The 20,876-nt window shown below is 48.3% G+C and overlaps 2 protein-coding genes across 10 annotated transcripts; both read right to left on the bottom strand.

Annotated features, from left to right (window-relative positions):
- Positions 1–2: 2 nt before the first annotated feature.
- fam131aa (family with sequence similarity 131 member Aa) lies at positions 3–3,672 on the bottom strand. 2 transcript variants are annotated; one of them, XM_049746520.2, is made up of 5 exons: positions 3,392–3,672; positions 2,455–2,566; positions 2,114–2,290; positions 783–926; positions 3–649 (listed from the first exon to the last, which is right to left on the bottom strand). In XM_049746520.2, the coding sequence occupies exons 2-5, from the start codon at positions 2,543–2,545 to the stop codon at positions 318–320; spliced, it is 744 nt and encodes a 247-aa protein (XP_049602477.1). In that variant the 5' UTR covers positions 2,546–2,566; positions 3,392–3,672; the 3' UTR covers positions 3–317. The 2 variants fall into 2 exon arrangements, with proteins under 2 accessions (XP_049602477.1, XP_049602479.1); XM_049746522.1 differs by lacking the exon at positions 3,392–3,672 and adding an exon at positions 2,644–3,283.
- Positions 3,673–4,330: 658 nt separating this feature from the next.
- On the bottom strand, positions 4,331–20,418 carry eif4g1a (eukaryotic translation initiation factor 4 gamma, 1a). 8 transcript variants are annotated; one of them, XM_049746428.2, is made up of 32 exons: positions 19,994–20,418; positions 17,334–17,456; positions 17,155–17,241; positions 16,645–16,677; positions 15,624–15,644; positions 15,014–15,193; positions 14,835–14,934; positions 12,759–12,952; positions 12,478–12,570; positions 12,274–12,349; positions 11,337–12,194; positions 11,037–11,125; positions 10,726–10,903; positions 10,397–10,530; positions 10,073–10,192; positions 9,549–9,953; positions 9,271–9,417; positions 8,973–9,206; positions 8,791–8,895; positions 8,362–8,649; positions 8,149–8,257; positions 7,980–8,076; positions 7,587–7,903; positions 7,382–7,497; positions 7,129–7,301; positions 6,919–7,044; positions 6,642–6,723; positions 6,460–6,558; positions 6,201–6,341; positions 6,037–6,118; positions 5,825–5,962; positions 4,331–5,551 (listed from the first exon to the last, which is right to left on the bottom strand). In XM_049746428.2, exons 2-32 carry the CDS (start codon positions 17,406–17,408, stop codon positions 5,364–5,366), a joined length of 5,085 nt encoding a protein of 1,694 aa, XP_049602385.1. In that variant the 5' UTR covers positions 17,409–17,456; positions 19,994–20,418; the 3' UTR covers positions 4,331–5,363. The 8 variants fall into 8 exon arrangements, with proteins under 8 accessions (XP_049602385.1, XP_049602387.1, XP_049602388.1 ...); XM_049746430.2 differs by having other exon boundaries at positions 8,152–8,257; XM_049746431.2 differs by having other exon boundaries at positions 12,801–12,952.
- Positions 20,419–20,876: the final 458 nt, after the last annotated feature.

The following is a 20,876-nucleotide window of genomic DNA, read 5'->3' as shown; positions in this document are numbered from 1 at the left end:
GCTCCCCCAGAAAAAGTCACCTTGTATTTTGGCGTGTGCAAGGACATTCAGTATCAACATCCACATGACACAGCATGAACCCCGATAAAATACAACACTACAAAATATTCCATAGAAAAATGACGCCATAGCAACACTTGACACCAAAACTTTGTACAAAACGGACAGCGTTACATTCCGCTCGCATTTCTCCAGTGGAGCTTTTGGACTGAAAATAGACTTGGAGAGGAGGATGGGGGGGGGTGAAGAAGAAGGAGGACACAAGGCTAAGCAGAACACATGACGTCATATCCACCATGAACGACATGGACGACACATCACATCAAATACTCTTTATCCTCCAGCTTGTTTCCTCCTTGCTCCTGGTTCTCTTGGTCATCCTCATCCAGGGACGCCACCCCGGAGGAGGCCCGGTCCAACGGGAAGCGGTCGGAGCTCCACGCCCGAGCTTCCTGGAACACCTCATCTTCTTCCTCCTCGTCCTCCTCTCCAGGAGATTCCGAGTGCGAGGTCGAGTAGCAAGAATCGAAACGGCCGGGCCTCCACTCGGGTTTGTGGTGGACGCACACCTCGCCGCCGTTGCCTTCCTCCTGGAAAATGCCTTCACGTCGGATCCGAGCTGGGCAGGTAGGATCGCACGTTGCGGAGTCTAAGGGAGGAGGAGATAGTCAGAAAACCTACGTGGGTGGGTGGATGGAAGAAATGGGGAAGGGGGTCTTTGGTCAGTGATGGAGGACAGCAGATGATGTGGAAGTGCTTTGGGGTCGGGGTCGGTGGGGTACCTGCTGTGCTCCGAGGAGGGAAGTCGGCGTGAGAGCCCGCTTTGGCGTCTTCGTCGTTGGAGTCTTCCTCGTCCGCATCGTCCTCGTCTACCGACGCCCACGCTCGCAGCTTGGCCTCGGCGATGGCAAACTGCTCAGCCACGCCTTGGAGGGGGGAGCAATCGAGTTGGTGGAGTTTAGACCCACTGCGGGTCAAAGTGACCCACTTCAAAATTAACCCATTTGAAGCAGGACAAATTAACCAGTTGAGACATTTTTGTTAAAAATTCACTTTGACACAGGTTCGTGTTAATAATTCTAAATCTATTGAAAGAACAACAGTCGAGTCTTTGTGCCCTATTTTCGTTCTGAGCGCAGTCGAACGGACCTACTGACCCACTTTCAAATTTAAAACTCTCAGAATATTGTATTTTAAAACATACAAATATTTTTGCATGAAATTTAATGAAGTGAGAACCGCATTAGGCGGACCCCAATATCAAGAGGGATGCCTTTTGACTCGGATAAAAGCAGAGCCTTGGCTCAGTCACCGTTGGGGGAAAGACTGTCAAGTGTTTTGATTGCAGATAAGCGGCGCCACTTTGCTCTAAGCAGCTAACGTCACGTCACAGCCGAGGATGGCGACGAGGATGAGTCACAGTCAAACAACAAGAACAACAAGTGTTTCTGGCAGGGCCAGCCGCCGCCATCTGCTCGCCACCGAGACCTGCCGAGACGATTAGGGGATTAGGTGCCTGACAAAAGGTTGGAGGTGCTGTCGCTAAACCCGACCAAGTCAAAAAATGCAGAGCAATCAAACACAGGAGGAAGCTACTTGCAGCATCTTAATGGAGCTCGAATTGCATCAGCAACAACAATATATTTTTGCGTCAAATATTTGGTGACATACTTTTATGCAATATCCATAATTCCAAATGAAAATATGTTAAACTTTCAAATAAAATTCCAAATGATGTATTCTAATTTGAACACAATTAACGAGAATGCTGTGAATGATGAATGAATAAAATAGTGCATGAGATGCTTTTTAATTACAAATATTAACAATATTAGATTTAGGCTCTTCTATATTTTGACAACATATGTAAAGGCTTGTATTTAAAATCCTTTGTTTTTAAATAAATGATATGGTGCATTAATTTGGGATACCAAAAAAATTGCAAATATGAAGAACATTGCAATTCATTTAAGGACATTTGAATAGAGATTTGATCAGATTTTTCCTACACATAATAGTAGAAGAGCTCATTTCGACATTCACAAGAAAATGATGCAAAATACAAAGCCAGCTGAATGAAAGTGTGTTTGCAGTTTGTGTGCGTGTGTCGTACCTGCAGCAAAGCGAGCCTCCTTCTCGCCTTCGCTCAGGTGGCAGTAGGAGCTGAAGTGTGCGGCCTGGGGGGGGTTGGCGGGTTTGGGCCAACCTTTCCACTCGATGAGGTGGGCCACCCGGCCCTGGGCCAGCGAGGTGGGCTTGGTCACATGGTCCCTCACCGCCTGAGAGATGCCTGCGTGGTGAAAGCTGGCTTACAAATACAATGCCGACAATCCCACTTCATGCTGACTGTCAAACTCTCAACTTTAAAGAGAGTTGTATAGATTTTGAGTTACATCCAAATCGAATTGATCACAAAACATTATTATTTCATATGGTTCCTTTGAGGCGATTTACCATTCAAGGAGGATCTAGCTAGCGCTGCAAACTCATGGATGCCCACACTTTTCCGTGAGTCCGCCGAAGATTTGCCTGACTTTGGAATCATGTCACTCTTCTCGAATTTCACCTGCAAGTCACAAGAGTGGATCGTTGTCACAGGAAATTAAAAGAAAGAAAGAAAAAGAAAAACAGAGACTATCTCACCTCTTGGTCATCCTGCCACCTCCTTTTGCTACTCCTGGAGTAAATGCATGCCTCGGTAAAACTAACAACCGCAACAGGCTGGCTGGCTTGCTTTCAAAGCTTTGGCCCTGGCCTACATTGTTAAGCTAGCCAAATGGTTGCCCAAAGGTCAGAGTGCAGGGAGGTGGGGTTCAAGCATATGGCGTGTACTAAGCAGCTCAGGCCCAGCGTGCAGCTGCAAATCCCCATTAGAGGCGATAGTGCCACCAAGAGCACATCATGCATAGTGGAGTTCTCCATACTAAGGTGCTCTAGTAAAATGCACTGCAACTGGATATCGACCAATCAACTATACGCGTGACAGTAAAAGCTCTCATTATGCAGCGCAACCACACTATTACATTTCGGAACAAATATCATAGCATTACTGTCAGACAATGGGTGTCACGGTGGATGGTGCAGGTGGACCTAATAAAGTGACGCAAGCTGCTCACGCGGTTGACCAACAAGTGGGCTCGAGCTAAAGCCCCTCTGAGCAGCCCTCCGGCGGCCCGGATGTTAAGAAACGGTGCGTTCAAGTACCGCAGCATTGCACACGCGTGACGTCAGGGCCTGCAAGCGATGCAGTTACGTAGCAAAAACAAGGCAGGGGGCCTCGGGGATGGCGCTCCTGACCCCCCCCCCCCCCCACCCACACACACACACACACACACGACCTCCAACCTGCAGCCCGCATCCCGACCCACACACGCCGTTTTGTCCACCCTACCTGTAAATCACATCGCTCATCCTAAAAGCGTGGAGCGGCGTCCGACCCAGAGACGATCAACAGATTCCAAGGGAGGAGAAAGCACGTCGGTCCTCGCGTGCTGTCACGCCGCCGCCACCACCGCCACCACCGCCGCCGAGCCGAGCATCCTCAACCACTCCGGCGTCCGACGTCGGCCACGGAAGGAGGAAGAGAATGAAGAGGAGGCACCATGGATCGCTCGGCTGGCTGAATGTCTGCCGATATGACGAGCGTCAGCAAGGCGGTGGCACACCCCGCCCCTATGGTACCCCCTCTTTTGCACCCCCCCCCCCCCCCGACATGAGGGCATTTATATATTTTTGCAGACTAAGTGCATTCAACTGTGATTCCTCCACATTATGCAATTAACTTAACGTATTTTTTTTTACATTTTACGGTGGTATATGCACATTTCAATACTATAACGTTTGTGATTGAATCATAGAAATGTAATTTTCTAAATGTGCTAAATTATAAATGATCACATTACCTGATAAAGGTGATACATTTCACAAGAAAAAGTCGATGTTATGTGACGTTTTATCGAGATAAAATCCACATAACGTGCTTAATTTCACATCAAGTGAAAGGTTTCACATCTTATGTTTGTGTTTTCATGACATTTACAGAAATTTATTTGATGTAATGTGATAAAGGCAATGTCATTATATGATAAATTTGACACAAGTTCAACTTTTTCTAAGTATATACAACTTGTGAGGTTACAAAATATTCAATTTTCTCTCAAATATGAATGATACAACATTCAATCTTGAAAATATACAACTGCTACTTAAACTGCAAAGATAATCTTGTTAATATACGACGTCAAAGCAAGCTTGACACTTGAAATACCTTCCACAAGTCAAGTGTCGAGTACATTAATGGTTGTTCCGGGTCAGAAAAAATATTCTTGACTGCAACTTAACAAGTCCTTTATTTGCAATGTTCCTCATCTTTCCAGTTTCCGATGCAAAAGAAGCCAAAATTTCTTAAATAAAGAAAGCAAAAAAAAAATATTTACAAAATTCCAATAAAACTAATAATCAAAGGATTATCTAAAGCACCTCTCTGCATCCGGACAACTGCATTATTTCAAAAATAACCACAAAACAAAAAAAAAATGTTTTCAATTAGTATATATTTACAGAATGCTCCAGAAAGGAGTTTCCCACTTTATGTAGAAAAAGGCTTCCGGATATTTTCTGCTTTAACTTTCTATAACGCGTCAAGTCAATTTCTATAGATTTCAAGTTTTAATGGCGATTGGGTGGTGAAGTGTCCCTCCGCAGCAGAGGTAACAGAGACCAAGAGTCAGTCGGCGTGATGGCGAGGAAGCATTGTGATCACACCGCATTTGCCCGTCCTCTTAAAATCCCAGCAAGATCGAAAAAAAAAAAAAAAAAAAAGGGGTCAAAAAAAAAAATAATAAAATTAAAAAAAAAGGGAGGGGAGGGGAGGAAGCCAGCCAACAAGGCGATGTTGCTTTTTAGAAACGCACTTCTGTTATGCTGGATGAAGAACCACTACTGACAATCATCTCAGTGATCGGTCAAAAAAAAAAAAAAAAAAAAAAAAAAAAAAAAAAAAAAAAAAAATCTGCAGTGTGGTGAATTTTCATAGTGATGTGGCGGGAACATGTCACACCTGCATGAACCATCCTGCTGAATTACTTTTCAAGTTTATGGGGAACATTGAACAAAGAGAGGCGGAAGGGAAGAGAGAAATGATTGTTTTCTGAGTCCATCCCTCAGGAACATTGAACGAAGAGAGGCGGAAGGGAGGAGAGAACTGATTGTTTTCTGAGTCCATCCCTCAACAACAACAAAAAAATAAAGATATTTTTCCTCATTGAGGATTTTGATTTTGAGTCTGCCTCGTCGGCAAGATCGTCCCTCGAGTCGTTACCTACTCGCCGTTCGGGCCAACAGAGGGCGGTGGCGGCAGCGTTTCAGTCCTTGTCGGACTCTTCCTCAGGCTCGGGCTCACGCAGCCAACTGAAGAAGGCGGTGACGGACTTGAGGGCCACGCCTTTGCCGTTTTGCTCCGCCGTGTCTTTGCTGGACTCCCACTTGTAGAAGGCATCGTCCTTGATGACATCGGCGTCGTACAGCGCGTCAAAGAACATACGCAGGAGGTCTGCAAAGGTAACATTCACAAGTACATGTTTATGCCAAGTACCACATAAAGATAAATGGGAATTGAGACGCCGTTGGAGCAAGAATTGAAATGAATAATCAGATGGGGAATCGTTCAAATTTGACCCAAGCCAAACACAATACAGACATAACTGCACTTAAATACCAAATAATGCTAAGTAACTTTGATGGCTAGAGTGGGCCTAGAATCGAGACTTGCGGAACACCTCCTTCAAATAGGGCGGATTATCAAGCGATTGAGCGCAAGACTCACTTGCAGGTTGCTCCATTTGCACCATGAGAGCCTGCAGGGCGTAGAGCGCCTGCAGCTCTTTCTGCTCGTCGCTCAGGAAGCCCTGCAGCAGGGCGGCTCTGTTGTTTATCAGCGGCAAGTCCACCTTGTACGGGTCTCCTGAGGAAGCCACACGCCATTGAAAGAAGTCAATTTTCAGGTTAAAAGCTAAGCTAAGACAGCAGCTGACTTACCTATGATGGCCAATTGGCACACGGCGGTCATGAGTGCACGTACAAAATGGTTGGAGGAGCTCTGCTGCTTATCCAGGTTGGCCTGAAAGGAGGAGGTTTATTTAGCCTGTGCATGCTGTTCATTTTTTTATTTGTCTTTGCACTCAAAAGAAGCGAGTAGGCACCTCCACCCAGTCTTTGATCCGCTGGTCGCTGGCCTTGTCGCGAAGGAGGCGGTCCAACTCTTGCCTGAGCTCGTCCCCGCTCAGCAACTTTTTAGTGCTCTCCTTGGACTCCTGCTCTTTGCCTGTTGTGAATTCCACTTTCTGAAAGAAAAAAAAAAACAAAAATTGGCTTCAATAAATTGGGCCTTTTATGTCTTCATTGAGCACAATCTGAAAAGGAACACGTTAACAAATCCCACCCTGAGCTTCCGTAACGCACCTGCTCTGTGACAAACTTGTTGACGTCTTCATCCTTGGCCAGGAAGTCGCTCCAGTTCAGTCCTGCCTCTTTCCAAAGGGTGCCAACCTTACTGCAAGTCTAGCGTCAAAAACCCGGAAAGACTCCAAAATCAGCATGGTCTCTTGCAACATGACGAAGGCAGTGGTGATTTAAGCACGTACCATTCCTTTGCAGAGCGAGTGGAGGATTTGCACTAGCAGCATGTCGGCCTTCCCCAGAGGCAAGAGCGGCTTTGCGATCTCCCTGGAGGAGCAATTAAGACACTGTTGAGCTTTGCGCTACATTTTTGTTTGTTTCGTGTAACGCGCGGAAAGTGAAGGCAACATCTTTAAAGTGGATGTCAAGTGTCTTTAGAATTGTTTGTCTACAAATGTGTGAAATGAAACGGTTAACCGTGTCAATATTTGAGCTGCCTCCATTTGTTTTCCCTTAGCTCACCTGAAGAGCTGTCCCATCGGGATGCCGCCTTCAAGGAGCATGGGGGTGATGATTTCAGCCAGGTAAAGCCAGATGTGAGGTATGTCTATGGCCATGTCTTCGGCGACCTCCAGGATCTCAAGAAGTCTGCGACAACAAAAGCATGAGCAACTTGGAGTTCGGCACATGCCGGTCGGTGAACATGGAGCCGGCCGGTCGGGCTGAGCTCACCCTTTGAAATACTGCGCAACGGGCATGGTCCCCGAACTGGTCAGTTTGTGTAGCAACGTGCCCATGTGCTCGCGAGCACTGGTGCTGCGTTCGAGCGTGGCCTCCACGCCCTGCCGCACAAACACGTAGAGCAAGGCGCTGCTGTTGAGCTCGGTCACGCATTGCAGCGCCTCCTACAGCGCCGGAGGAAGACAAAGGCAGAGGTGTTAGAGCCGTATGGTGGGTTGGGCGGGCGCAATGGCGCCGCTCGTACCTTCAAATCATTGATGTTGAGGTACTCTTCGATGATGGCGGTGGACTTCTTCTCAAGCTCCTCTTCTGTCAATGCTGGTTTAGGAAGAGAAGGAGCGGGTGCACTCTCGTGCTTTGCTAAAAATGAGGAGATGAGAAAAAAAAAATACAATCCTACGTTCTACTTTGAAAAGGTTGTAAAAGTTAACATTTGGCCTTGCTCATACCCGGAAGGTCTTTGCTCGGGCCCATGTCCGGGCTTCGTCCATCTCTGTTGCGTCGGTCCCGGCTGCCCCGGTCCCGACTGCCCCGGTCCCGGCTGCCCCGATCGCGGCTGTCCGTCATGCTGGCCACGCGGCGCACAGGCTCATTGGTGGGCTTGTTATCGCCGCCCCTCCCGCCGCGCTCCTCCGTTTCTCTGCTGAAGCTCCGCTTGGTGATTTGGCTCCGACTGCTTCTGTCGTCGCGGTCAAAGCGGTCGAATCGATCTCGGTCGCGATCCGCCCGCTCTCTGTCGCCGCCTCGCTCACGGCTGGAGCTCGGCCTGCCGATTTTGGCAAATGTAAGCGCAGTTTCCAGGTGCATACAAATGAAGATAAGATCGTGAGAACACTGCAGACCTCTGTGGAGCTCTACGATCCGAGTCCGAGGACAAGGAGCTGGACTGCTGCAGGGCACCGAAGCGGTTCACGGTGCTGGTCGTCGGCCGACCAGAGTCTAAATCGGGATGGAAAGGTCACGTTTAAAATGGCCACAGTCAAAAAGACATTTTGCGTGGAGAGGGACTACTACCTTGGTCTCCAGTTACGGTTTTGACTCCCATTCCTCCGCTGCTACCTTTGCCCCAGCTTTTGCCTAATGGCGCCAACCGCTGATTGTTGAGGTCCGGATTGTCAAGCTGCATGAGAAGCACGAGACAAAATGGAAAGATGAGAGAGAGAGAGAGTGAGTTCAACATTCGAACGGAACCATGTTATGCAAAGTGAACTTGAGGAGCCTTACCTTTGTGATCTTGAGGCGGGCGGTGTCGTAGGGCCTCTTGGTGATGGGCACCGTGTTCCAGCCCTCATCCTGGGGTTGGCTGCCCCGACCACCTCCCTGCGTGTGAGGACCCCGGCCGCCCATGCCTCCTCCACCCATCCTGCCGCCGCCTCCTCCACCCGTGTCCTTTTTGGACATGAGCTGCTGCTGGACTTTGATCTGCTCCCTGTGCTCTTCCATCTCTGCGTCCTTGTGGATCTGCTCGATGGTTTTAGGACCCTGGTCTCCTCTACGGGGCACCCAGTTACACTGATGGAGGAAGGTTAGAAAACAAGAAAGCTTCATTAATGCCTTTCTCTCGCCAAAGGATGGTTTAGAATTCCCGAACAAGGCCTGGGGTTGGTCCACTTGAGACGAATGCCTCTGCAGAAAATAACATGGAACATTTACCCGTCTGAGGTCCAAGACATCTTGCATCACGAAGCGGATCCGGGACGATGTTTTCTTCTCTTTGATGATCTTTCCCATTTGATGGAAATACTGATCCATAAGAGGCTGAGTTGAACAAAGAGAAACAATTCAGTCATGGATCCATCCCAACAGTCATGGAATTCAGGGTTAATATCTGAAACCTTGGCTTTCTCAAAGTCCAGGTCTTTGCCAATGGTGGAGAGCAGCCTGCACAGACACTCCAGAGACTCTTCGTCGTGATTCTTCAGTAGTTTGACCACACAGTCGTGCATGATGGCTTCCGTTAGCATCTTGAACTTGAAAAGTTCCCCGATAAACTTGATGTTGCCCAGCGAGCGCCGCCTGGCCTTGTCTCGGCCCTCCTCGAGCTCCAGGCGCAAGCGCTCACGATCCTCCTGGGGGCACGGTGCAAAGTGGGTCAACATGCGGCTGGCGGCGGCCGACAAGTTGATGACTTACCTCTTTGGCGGCCTCCATCTCTTTTTGCTTTTTCTCAAAGAACACGTCGTCATCCTGGTCCTTTTCAAACTCTTTCTGGCAGCGGTTGACCAGCAGTTTGTGGAAGGTGACACTATATCCTGGTTTGTCTGTGGCGGGGACTTTCAACTGAAGACAAGACAATTGGCATTTTCAGAGGTTGAGTCCACCTTATTGGATAACTTACGACCCTAAGAGTCGTTTGTCATTGCCGGTGGAGTGAACAAACGCCCCAATCACAGCACACCAGCGCCACTTACCCCCGAAAGGCAGCGGCACATGTTGGCATAGGCCACGGAGAAGCTGGGCTCTGAGATGGCTTTCTCAAAGATGAGGTCGATGGCACCTTTCAGCCTTTCCTCCGTGTCGATGGTCAGCTCCTTCACCTGATTCATCAGCTCCTGAAACTTCTGCGGCGTCAGTTTGTTGAGGATACTGCGCAGTCGCTTCAAGAGCTCTTGCGTTTGGGCCTGCGCAGGGGTAAGCTCTTCATTGGTAGTCGCCGCGGGTTCCTCCTCGCCACGGCCACGGCTGCTCTTCTTGGTCGAGGGCCTCCAGGCTTTCTCCGCTTTGTTGAGCTGCACGTCATCATTGAGCGACATGCTGGTGATGATTTTCCGTGGCTCTTTCCGCTGACCCTGCTGGGAACGCCGTGGCCCGGGGGGCTAAGGCAGGAGGGAGAGCGACAGCATGATATACTTATTTACTTTTGACGAGCGAATCCGCTTTCTTTGTTCTCTATCCACTTGAGTCATTTGAACGCGCAAATAGGAACAACACGTACCGGTCCGCGCAGTCCTCCAACTGATCTGCTGCCCAGGTTGCCCAAATACGAGGGGGTGAAATCCATGCCAACATTCATCGTTCGAATTGGCTCCGTGGGTCGCAGCGAAGGCTTGATCACCTGAAACGGAGGACGCAATTATTGCCTTCCTGAATGAAACGGATCAGAACAGCTGGAATTTTTTATATCGACAAATGGCTTGAAAGTTGCAGATTTTTGGAGAGCAATTCTGTGGCAACTAAATGATTGTGGCTCAGCTTGTTGATGCGCCTCAACTTTTTCCAGCTGAGACTTATTCTCTGTCGACGTGATTAATATGCCCACCTTGTCCAGAACCACGTCGTTGATAACGGGCAGTCCTTCGGGTTTGTTCATGCTGGCGCTGCTGTACTGGAAGCCCAGCAGGAACTTTCGGTCGTAGCGCTTTTTGTCTTCGGGGTTTAGTGGCTTCCAGTGTTCTGGGGTGATGAATGAAGACAAATGTAATGGGAGCGGGGAGAAATTCAAGTGCTATACACACACGCTCAAAACCGCCCAAAAACAAACGAGCGCAGTATCTTGATCGATTTGGTCACAGCCTGGTGGAGCAGAAAGTCCAGATCATTTCTGGCAGCGGTTGGTAATTGTTGCTCTATGCAACTTTGCCCACCCACCTTCTTTGTACTGGTTCTTGTCACTGGACTCGGCTTTGGATTGCGGTTCTGCATTCTGCTTGTCCTCTTTCTCCTCCCAGGTCTCATCTGCCACCTCGGCGGGAGGTTCAGCTGGAGCAACAGGGACGGGGTCAGCCTGAGTGGACGAGGGCTCAGAGGCGGGCTTGGCATCCGGCTCCTGGGGTCGACAAAACAAGGACCCGCAGTTTGTCTCGAGCGGTGTTTTAAAAGAAAAGTCGGCCTAAAACAATGATGACATCTATGCGGACTTGTTGCAATCTTCTTTTGTTCTGCGGTCTGCTGATACAAACCTCTGTGAAGGCATCGAGGAGGTCTCCAATGGCCTCCTTCTTGTTGATTTCCTTCATGTTCCTCCTCTTCTTTGGCACAGACGTAGCAGCTTCAAGAGGAGAACGCGATTAGCAAGTGTTTGATGCAGCACCCAACCTTCACTGGCGGTATCGCTTTTTTTTTTCCTTTCTGTGTTTTTACAGTACAAGAGCACTTCAATACAACTAAAATTTCCCCCAAGTGTGTGTGTGTGTGTTTTTAACGGTCTCTATTGCAGAACATCTTCTTTGTTCTTTGTATGCGATCATAGGCGAGCTTACCTTGCATAGTAAATTCCTCTGTAGGAGCGTTTACAGCGACAAGAGGGACGTCCTCACTTTTTGCCACCTTGACAACTTCCTTATTTTTCTCTTCCGCCACCAGCAGCACTTCCTTCAGCTCGAGCTCCATCTCCTCCGCGACTGGCACTGCCGTTTTAGCCACAGGTTCAGATTCCTGAGATTGACAAGTGTCTGGCTGGTCGCAGGGCGTAGTGTCTTCTTCAGCGAGTTCCTCCACATCCTGAGGAAGGCCGTTGGAGAGAGGAGGCTCTGCCGGTTTGACCGGCGTGGCTTTGGGTTCGGGCTCGGCATTTGGAGTTGTTGAAGCGGCGGGCTCCTGCGGCGAGACTGAAGACTGAGGCGCTTCCGTCGCCATCTCTGTAGGCATTTCCTGTGTTTCCGAATCAACGGGGGCTGCGACTTCTGCAAGTTCACCAACAGGCTCTACTGCTTTGACCTCGGCGGACTCTTCCTCTTCCTTGTGCACTTCCTCCACTTGTTGCTTTTCTGGCACTTTCTCGCATGGAGCCGGGGCGGCCGGTGGTTCCTCCTCTTGCGCCGTGGAAGGAGCGGGGCAGACGGGAGCGTCTACCGTGTCAGCGACGTTAGCGTCGACTTCAACTTCCTCCGCGCAGGGGGAGGCCGCTGTAACGGGTGGGAGGAGAGAGGGAACTGGCCGCTCCTCCGCCAGTTGGGACGCCACCTCGGGAGCCAGGTCAGAGGCGTCAGGTTCCAATTCTGCGGCCGGCGCGTTCTGGTTGTCTGCTTCCTGTGAGGCCTCAAACGCGGGATCGGGGTTTGTGGTGGGAGGAGGTGGTGGGGGGGTTTCAACATTGCCAACCAGCTCGAGGTTGTCGTCTGGGGGATCCAAATAAAGATCAATAAATACAACAATGTCACGGTAGTGAACAATGTAGAAGTGAAGAAAGGCACACACCTGATCCTGTGGCTGCTGTAACAGGGGGAATGACTTCACCGTTGGTCTGTGCAGGTCCGGCTTCTGTGGTGTTGGCCTGCAATCACAAAAAGGTACAATTCAAGAGGTAAGATGGCCGGTAAAACTCAGCAGACCATCGAAAATGTTTTTTTCTGGCTTCAAAAGCAGTTCAAGTTCCTCATTTGTGTGGTTTAGCCTTCTTACTTGCGGTGGAGTCGGTGTAGTGGCGGACCTTCCACCGGACATGATCTCCTCCGTGATATCTTGTCCGCCCCGGTTGGGGTCGCGTATTCTGATCTGTTGTGAGGAAAGGCCAAAGTGTGGGTTAGGTTTCTATAAGCCTCCATTCATGGTACGTAAACATCGACCGACAACCAGAGTTTGTTTTTTCTTTTTTTTCCCCCTCAACTTTTGTTATTTTGAATTAAAAGGGGAAAGTTCCACATTGAACAAACAATAGATTTGCTCTCCATTCAGTTAGTGACCTCAGACAAGAGGTCCGCTGCCCTTTTGTTGGGACACACTACCGGTTTACGTTCCCTCTTTGGTGGGCCTTGTGTCGGTGCCGGAGGCTGCTGAGGAGGGGGGGCTGGTTGCTGTTGCTGGGCAGGGTTGATAATGACCTGTGCGGGCTGGACAGACGCAGAGTACGGCGGCTGAGCCGGGTAGTATGCTGCTGCTGCAAATTGGAATTTTACAACAACAAGAAAAAAGGTCAACAAAGAGCACAAGACATGCTTCTTTAAAACTGTTTGCATTTTAGAAGACAAGACCAAACCCGAACTTGGGGAACAAAGAGTCATTGCAGATGTCAATTGCTCACTCAAGTGAAGTCCGTCAAAACAAGCGCATCGGGTTTTATGGAAATATATTTGGGGTTTTTAAATTGGGCCCATAAAAGCTTGCGCAATACAGATTTGCATTGTAATTTTCAGAAAATAAAATTCCCGCTGTTGCTGAACCTGACAACCGATACGAATAAATATTTAGACATCTCTGAACGATTGCACTGAGCCTTTATCTTGCGGTATTTGTATTTCTATCATCCCTCCCCAAAAAAATTAAACAAGAAGCTGAGCAAGCAAAGTTACAAGAGGTGTTTTAACCATGAAGTAACTAATTGAGGTCCTGGTTCAGGTTTGGTATTTACGAATTTGCTTCAAGGTGCTGTGGACATTTCGACATGCTCAAGCATCCCTCGCTATCTAACAGGACGCTCTTGGGGGACGGCGGCCACTGAACATCGTCAGGTTGTAACAGTAAGTTAAACAAACCCATCAAATGGACGTGGCTGGTCGATTTGAGGGTCAAACACCTGCTGTGAGCTTTGCTTCTCAGCTCCTTGTTGGAGAAGAGCAAAAAAAAGTATGACAAGTAGTCAGGCGCATCCTGGAATTCCTCCACAAAGCCGAATACGCCTAACTCGACGTGTGTATTTCAACAACACAACAGGCTTCTTGTGAAGAGCAGCAGCGCACATGCAGGTCCACTAAAAAGTGAAACACAACAACAAGAGTGGAGACGAGAGGCGCCACTGAAGCTGGCTGGCCGACACGCGCGCGCACGCACGCACACTACTCACCGGGGTAGCGCTGGGAGGTGAGAGGAGCACCGTGGAGAGAGAGACGGCCGTTCTCTCGGCCGCCGCCTCTCCCCCCGCCACCCCGCCTCTCCCTCGCAGCAAGCGAGGGCTCTGAACCAACGCGGCAAAAGGAGGAGGAGCGAGGAATGGGAGAGGGAGGGAGGGAGGGAGGGAGGGAGGGAGGGAGGGAGGAGAGAAGGAAGGAAGGAAAGAGGACAGGAAGAGACAGATGCAGAATGAGTTATCGAGAGGATTCAGAGGAAGCCGGGTGTTAAAAAGGTCCCATGAAACGAGGATTGGCTGTCTCTTTTGAGTGTGTGTTCAGATCTTGGAGGTTTTTAATGTCATCTCGTGCATGATGCGCTATTTAACATGCTACAGTTTTTGGAGAATTGCTTTTATTTGTTTTGCTCTGCTCTGCTGTCTGTAGCCAGGTTGGCATTGCAAATGAGATCTGTTCTCAAATGCCTTATCTGGATTAAAACCAAAAAAAGTTCAAATACTCAATATAAAATAAAAATAGAGCTGTCATGATTAACAGAGTTGTTTTGCCTCATGTTTCACTATCAACCAAAAATGCACTAGAAACTTTCAGAAGTGAACTTGAAAGTTGTGAAATTTCATTCCAAAAAACTGAACATGCTATTTTTTTTTTTTTTTTTGGGTGGTGGTCTTGAAGCATTTCATGGAACCTGTGAGCTGAAACTACAGATAGATAGAACACAGGCCAAAGCGGAACAAAAAAGCCCCAACGCATGCACCAACCAGTGTTCTGCCCTCCCAAAGAGATTCAACACGGATCAGCCGGACAACAAAAAAACAAAAACAAAACAAAACAATGCAGCCAACCCGGTGAGCGATGAGGTGAGGCTAACATGGGCGCGGACGAAAACTAAACGCTTTCCTTCAACGTGACAGATGATTATGAATCAGTGAGGATGAGCGAGAGGATCCTTTTCCGCGGGCTCACGTCCCTTACCGTAGCCGGAGTATTCAGCAGGGCTGGTTCCCGCGTAGAAGCCGGCAGTCCCGCTGGTCACAGGATACTGCTGAGTAGGTGGCATGTATGGGGCCCGGTACTGCACACATGGACAAAGGGCACAGAGACAATGAGAGGCATTTCGCAGAGCTTCCACAACTTGAAGGAGCAAAACCCACCTGCGCAGGGGGGAGGAAGTAACCCTGAGGGGAGCCAGCGAACGAGAGCTGCTGTTGGGGGATCAGCATCATCTGTGAGGTCGGCGGGTAGACGTGGGGGGGTCCGACGGGTCGAGGGCCGCTGCTCGTTTGGACCCTCGGCGTGCTGGTGGCCATCGCAGGACGGTTCGAATAATAACCCTGAAGACGTCGAAAGGCGGGGGACAAAAAAATGGTTAGCAAAAGCGCTCGTCGTCCAGGATGGCAGCATGGCTCCTCTTACGCACACAAACGTCGGATCTGAGATGGATGGAAAACATCACAACAAATGCTCATTTAGAGAGTACAGTCCTCCCCTGTTGTATGACGGACGCTTCATCGTGTATGGCCCTGCGACAACCGTTTTTAAAAACTCCATGCCGAGATAGACTTTCCAAGTCTGCTCAAGTCATGCGGCTTCTACGTAGTACGACACAACATGGCTGGCGGCAACTTGATCGGCTACAAAACAATGACCGGACTTCACTTTGGACGTGCCGCTGCATAACATTTATGTGATTTATATATGATAAACGGGGGCTCACTGCACTTGAACTTTCAGCACTGGCTGCAGGGAGAGAAATGCCGTTACCTGTAGCGCTCTGTATCCACCCTTCAGCCGCACAACACACAAGCAGAAAGCAAGAGAGAGGGAATGAGATAAACGTGAAAATGGAGACAGTGTGAACCAGCGAGGCTGCGAGATGTTGACGGGGGGGGGGATCTCTGGGGCCAAGTACTAGAAAGCCTGGCAACGGCGTCTACGCATGCAAGTCTCGGAAGATCTCAAGTTGTGCGAGATCCCGGCAGGTGGAGCGGGATCCATTTTGAAGTGAAGCGGCGCATGCAGGCGGAAGGAGACGGGGCTAACACGACTTAAGGATGTTAATGACTCATGCAAACATTTGAATCATGCTGATGAGGGCGGCAACATTGAACAAGGACGAAATTCACACACTGTCTGGTGGTATTGTGGAAAGTACGAGAACATTTGCAACGCAAACTTGTTTGAGCGGGGGCAAAACGTCCCTTTTTTTTTTTTTTGCTCTTGACTTGCCCACAGAATGGATATCAACCGTTGTGCTGCTTTAACGCTTTCAGCGCGCCATTCCAAAACACGCGGTCGTCTTTGGGATGCTGGAAACGGGCTCATGCCGCGACAATATCGTTCATGCCGCGCATTCGCATTCCACAAACAAAGCCACCAGCAGTCCAAGTCTTTGTCCTGTGGCTGTTAATTGTGCAGAAAATGAAAAGTCGTGCTTATCAAGGTGTTCTAGCATAGGCGTCGTGCAAAGTCTATTTGAATTCTTAAATATCAAGAGCACCCGGCTTGGTAGTGGGTAAAAATTGTGACATAAGACAGGACTGCTGTCACTTGGAAAAAAAAGTTTGACATGAATGCTCAACGTCCCACGCTTACAGTCTCAAAGAACTGGAGGATTAAATCAATTACCGGAATCGACACGAGACCCAAGCGGAAGGCTTTTCTCGTCTCTCCTGTCTAATGTTTGAACGAAAAGCATTCTCGTCTCAGTGGCAAATAACATGCGCGGCGCTACGGCGACACCGGGGAGGCAGGATGGGACTGTGCGGGCGGGCGGTGTTAGTACCTGTTGGTGTAACGTACGGGGCCCTGCGGCAAACTGGGAGAACAGCAAAACACAGGAAAGAAGTCAAGATCACGGCCAGAAAAATAAGCAATGACACGTGCAAAGACACACAAACTAGTTGGGCTCAAGTCGACGAGAAGTTGACTTGCAAAGAAAGGGATGGAAATTTGCCATTAAATTCCCATGGAAAGTTAAGGTGGGCAATTTGGGAAGTGTTGGAAACTTTCTGTGGGATGTTGGGGTCATTCAATGAAAATGGACCTTACGTACATTTTGTCATAAGCAAAATAAATCTCTCCTTGCCCACGTGCAAGAGAGTAATTCCATTTATTTATTTTTGTCTCAACACAAGGCAAATAAAAATGTCCAAAGAACAGTTGAGGTTATTATCCAAAACGATTTCTAAGACCCCAATAGAATTTTTGTTAATTATGTTCCCTTAAATTCCCAACTTTGCAAATTGGAAAAAGACTGAAATGCTTTCTAATAATGGCACGCAATGGACCATACCTGTCTTGGCTGGGGAGCCGAGTTCATCTGAGGGGGTGAAGGTGTGGCGAAAACAAGAGACGGGGGCTGCCCGGGTCCGTAGGCGGCCTTGGGGGAGAGAGAAGATAACAAAAATAAAGGGAAGCTTTGTCATGCAAATACGTGACCGCACAACACCGACTCGCGCTGGGGTCACTTACCTGCGTCAATCCGGGAGAGGGGGCGGGGTTTGGGACAGAGGTGGGTCCCGGTATAGGCTGCGGTGGTTTATTCATTTCACGTTCTTTTATGGTTCTGCATTAGGGTGGCGATGTGTTGCCAACCTATTGAGAAAGAGACAAAGGAAGGGTCAAAATTAAATGAGTGAAAAAAACACACTCAATTATTGGTAGAAATTTGCAGCATTACTGTCAGGTTGATAAACTTCATAAATCATCAGAGAGTGCAAACAGCACCATCTAGTTTGACAGCAAATGAGGGTGTGGTCAGTGGTTTCGCCCATGATAACGTTGCCACCATCTCCTCTTTTTGTCTCACTTTAATTTGCGTGGCTTTTGTGGGCCATAGGATGATTACTTGAGTCCTAATCACATTGGAGAAATATTATTCAGTCGTTGAGTTTTCACTTGAGGCTATCGCAAGGTACTTTGTTCATCACTGTTTGGAAACCTTCAGCCGAATGCGCACTTCTGGACGTTCGCTAGTAAATTGTAAAAAGATGCATTTAAAGTAATTTTAGGCACTGTAAAACAAAGTTGGCAGCAGAAAATTATTACAGAAATAGAAAACACTTAAGTTGTTTTGCCTCATTTCATGAATGCACCTCTATATAAGGCTAAACAATTCAAAAGAAAATTGTGGTGTAGCAGAACGCAATTTTCAAACAGCAGGCTTCATTTTGGTCGACAGGTAGGCATTTTTGTAAAAAAATACATATATACATAATTCATTTGGACATAGTTGTAATCCGAGTTTGGAATCGCCCCATTTGCTTGGTAGGATTTTGGGCCATACTCACAGTGAACTCTTAAAACCGCAAGTCAGAGTGCTTAGTAAATTAACAAGGCTAATTTAAATAGATAAACTCTCTCCTGCCTTGCCTTTATTTGAGCGCAAGCCTGACCCAAAACAAAAAAAACAACAAATGGGAAAAGGACCTTGGAAAAAAAATCTCATATTATTCCACAATTGTAACATAGAAGATTAAAAAATATATATCTGTTTCAATATTTCTCTAAATGGTTCAGCAACGGCATCCGTGAGCTTTTCATGCCGATCAACCTCCCGCATATTTGTTCAAAAGATGAACGATGTCTTTAAATCTGGTGAAAGAGATGGCCTGACCATTGGCACATTTGTTCAATCCGCCAAACATCCTGGAAATATTTGCTTTAGGAAGCCACAGACACAAAACCACCCCACTGAGTACATAGAAAGAAAATCCAAGGTTTTATCGATTTACTTTTGTAATACATTCATGAAATGTCAAGAGACTGTGAACACAGTTGAAGTTGATTAAAAACTTGGACAATCAGCAATTGCTTTTTTTGTCAACTACAAATCCAGTGTGGAAACCCTGAAGTCAATACTTTGTTCGAGTGCACGCAACTTGAACTGAATTAAAACCAACCACTGATGTCGACACACACTACTTGACAATAATTGTCGTATTATTTGCAAAGTGACTTTGTGGACTATGTATTTGAAATTGTTATGTCACGAGCGGTGAGGGAGAAATGGGAGAAAATGGACACCTGAGGTCAAAGCTCAGGTTTAGCGTCGATGGCCTGAGCTTAAAAACAATCGAAATCAATAATCACAACGACCCGTTTGTGTAATTTTTAAAGAAGAAATGTGATATTTGAACACGAACGTAGTTTGCAATGTTACTTCTGGAACCGTCTTGCTAACACGGCGACTGACGTTAGCATTAGCCAGCGCCATGCTCTTTTCAACGAAACTCGCGGTTAATCCTCACTCGGTCGGTATCTCTAGCAAACCCAGAGTTGAAGGAAGCCCACGGAGGAGTTACGACTGAAATTCGTAGAGCTACCGGGGAGAATGGGCCGACGAAACCAGGGGGCGAAAGTAGCAGCCGGGCTAATGATACGTGTCCCACTGTCGAGAGACATTTTTGCTTGCCTTATGCTACGTGGCCGGTCGTGGTGTCCCGCGTTATTTGGCCAAAAAGTGCTCCCCGGACGCAGCCGACGTTGACCTAATATTGTTCTTTGACAACACCGAAACGAGCCGCAATTCGAAATAGCGCTGCAACCGTCGACATTAACTGCAACGATGGTGGGTCAACGTTAGCGCCGCAACTGTGTCAAGTGGATTTCATTGCAGGCCCCGGCCGCCGACTCTACGGGCACTCTGAATCCGAGGCGATTCGATTTAGTTTCTGATTCTAGTCAAACAAATCATTTTCATTCAACAAGACAATTTCGAGTGAGAACCTTAATCACAACAAGCGGGTTGACGTCAAAAGTGGCGATACATCGTTGTTTGGGCGGAGGAAAAGAGCGAAAGTAGATGGCGTAGATCCCAAAGGGTGGCAACCATCTGAAGATTAGCAAGGAGAAGCTCGTGCCTGTAATGCGGCTAATGGTGGTCGCGATTAGCTCAAAAGCGCCCCGCAATCCGCCTGCACATCCATGGAGAGCCGCAAGATAACTACGTCCAAACACAACGCATTTGGACCTTTTCAAACGAGCAGTTTATTTCGTTATTTTGTCGGCTGAGCTCGAAAATCCACAGCGGGTTGACTGCCGGCATGGGGCCTTGTTGGAACGCGGCTACACACAAAATGAAGCCCGGCCGGCCGACCGACTGACTGTTTCACCTCGAACGGAATTCTTACCAAGATAACGTGTGAAGGCGCGGCTGAATTGCAACCCGGGAGTCGGCCTCTCGTCGGGTCCTCTCGGGGATTCACGGTATTGTCACTGCCCGGTGTCTTGACTTTTTTTTAGGTCCAACACAAACCAGGATGCCCTTCTTCGGCAACTGACTTAGCGAGATAGCTGCGGCTAACCGGCTCTACTCCTGTCTGTCACTTGATGAAATCCCGGGGCGTGCAACAGGGACGGTGCTGACAAAAATCAAGCAATTTCGTCCTTGACGAGTACTATTGGTGATTCCGATGGCCCCGAAAATAGCCCCTGGACCGGAGGTCCATTATCAAGGCGTCGATGGTGACGGATTGCCGGTGAGGTATGTACACAACTGCCGTGTGAGTGAACTCAGAGCGACGCCATAGTGCGCGACGTTGCGTGCCTGCCGAGGAAGCCGGTGCCGCCGTACTCTGCTAGCCGGGTGCGTGCGCCGCCTAGCCGCTTGGATCACTTCCGGGTAAATGCGCGGGGGTCTGTTTGCAGAACGCACAACGGTAACGTTCCGCCCCACAACGCCGGTCCCGAAGCCTTCTGAGTGAGCGTAGTTTTTGGAGTGTAGTCCGGTCTCGTATAGTGAGTGTTTTGCAGCAAACGTAAGAAAGACTTTAAAAACAACGGATCCTTTTTCGGCTTTCTCTTGGCATTTAAAAACACAATTATCAATCTAATGCACTTTGTCCTTCAAGACTAACTGTAACAGGCGGGGGGGGGGGGAGTGTTACCATTCTGCAGACTTAGACCCATTTGGAGACAAGCCAACTTCACGTGCGCCAGCAACAAAATAAAATGTATCTCGTCATTTATCAATAAAAAAATATATTTTCAAGTGTCATATGCACCACATTGAGT

This window comes from Syngnathus scovelli, chromosome 17 (assembly GCF_024217435.2).
Source record: "Syngnathus scovelli strain Florida chromosome 17, RoL_Ssco_1.2, whole genome shotgun sequence".
Classification (NCBI taxonomy): domain Eukaryota; kingdom Metazoa; phylum Chordata; class Actinopteri; order Syngnathiformes; family Syngnathidae; genus Syngnathus; species Syngnathus scovelli.
This window is presented reverse-complemented; position numbering and strand designations above follow the sequence as displayed.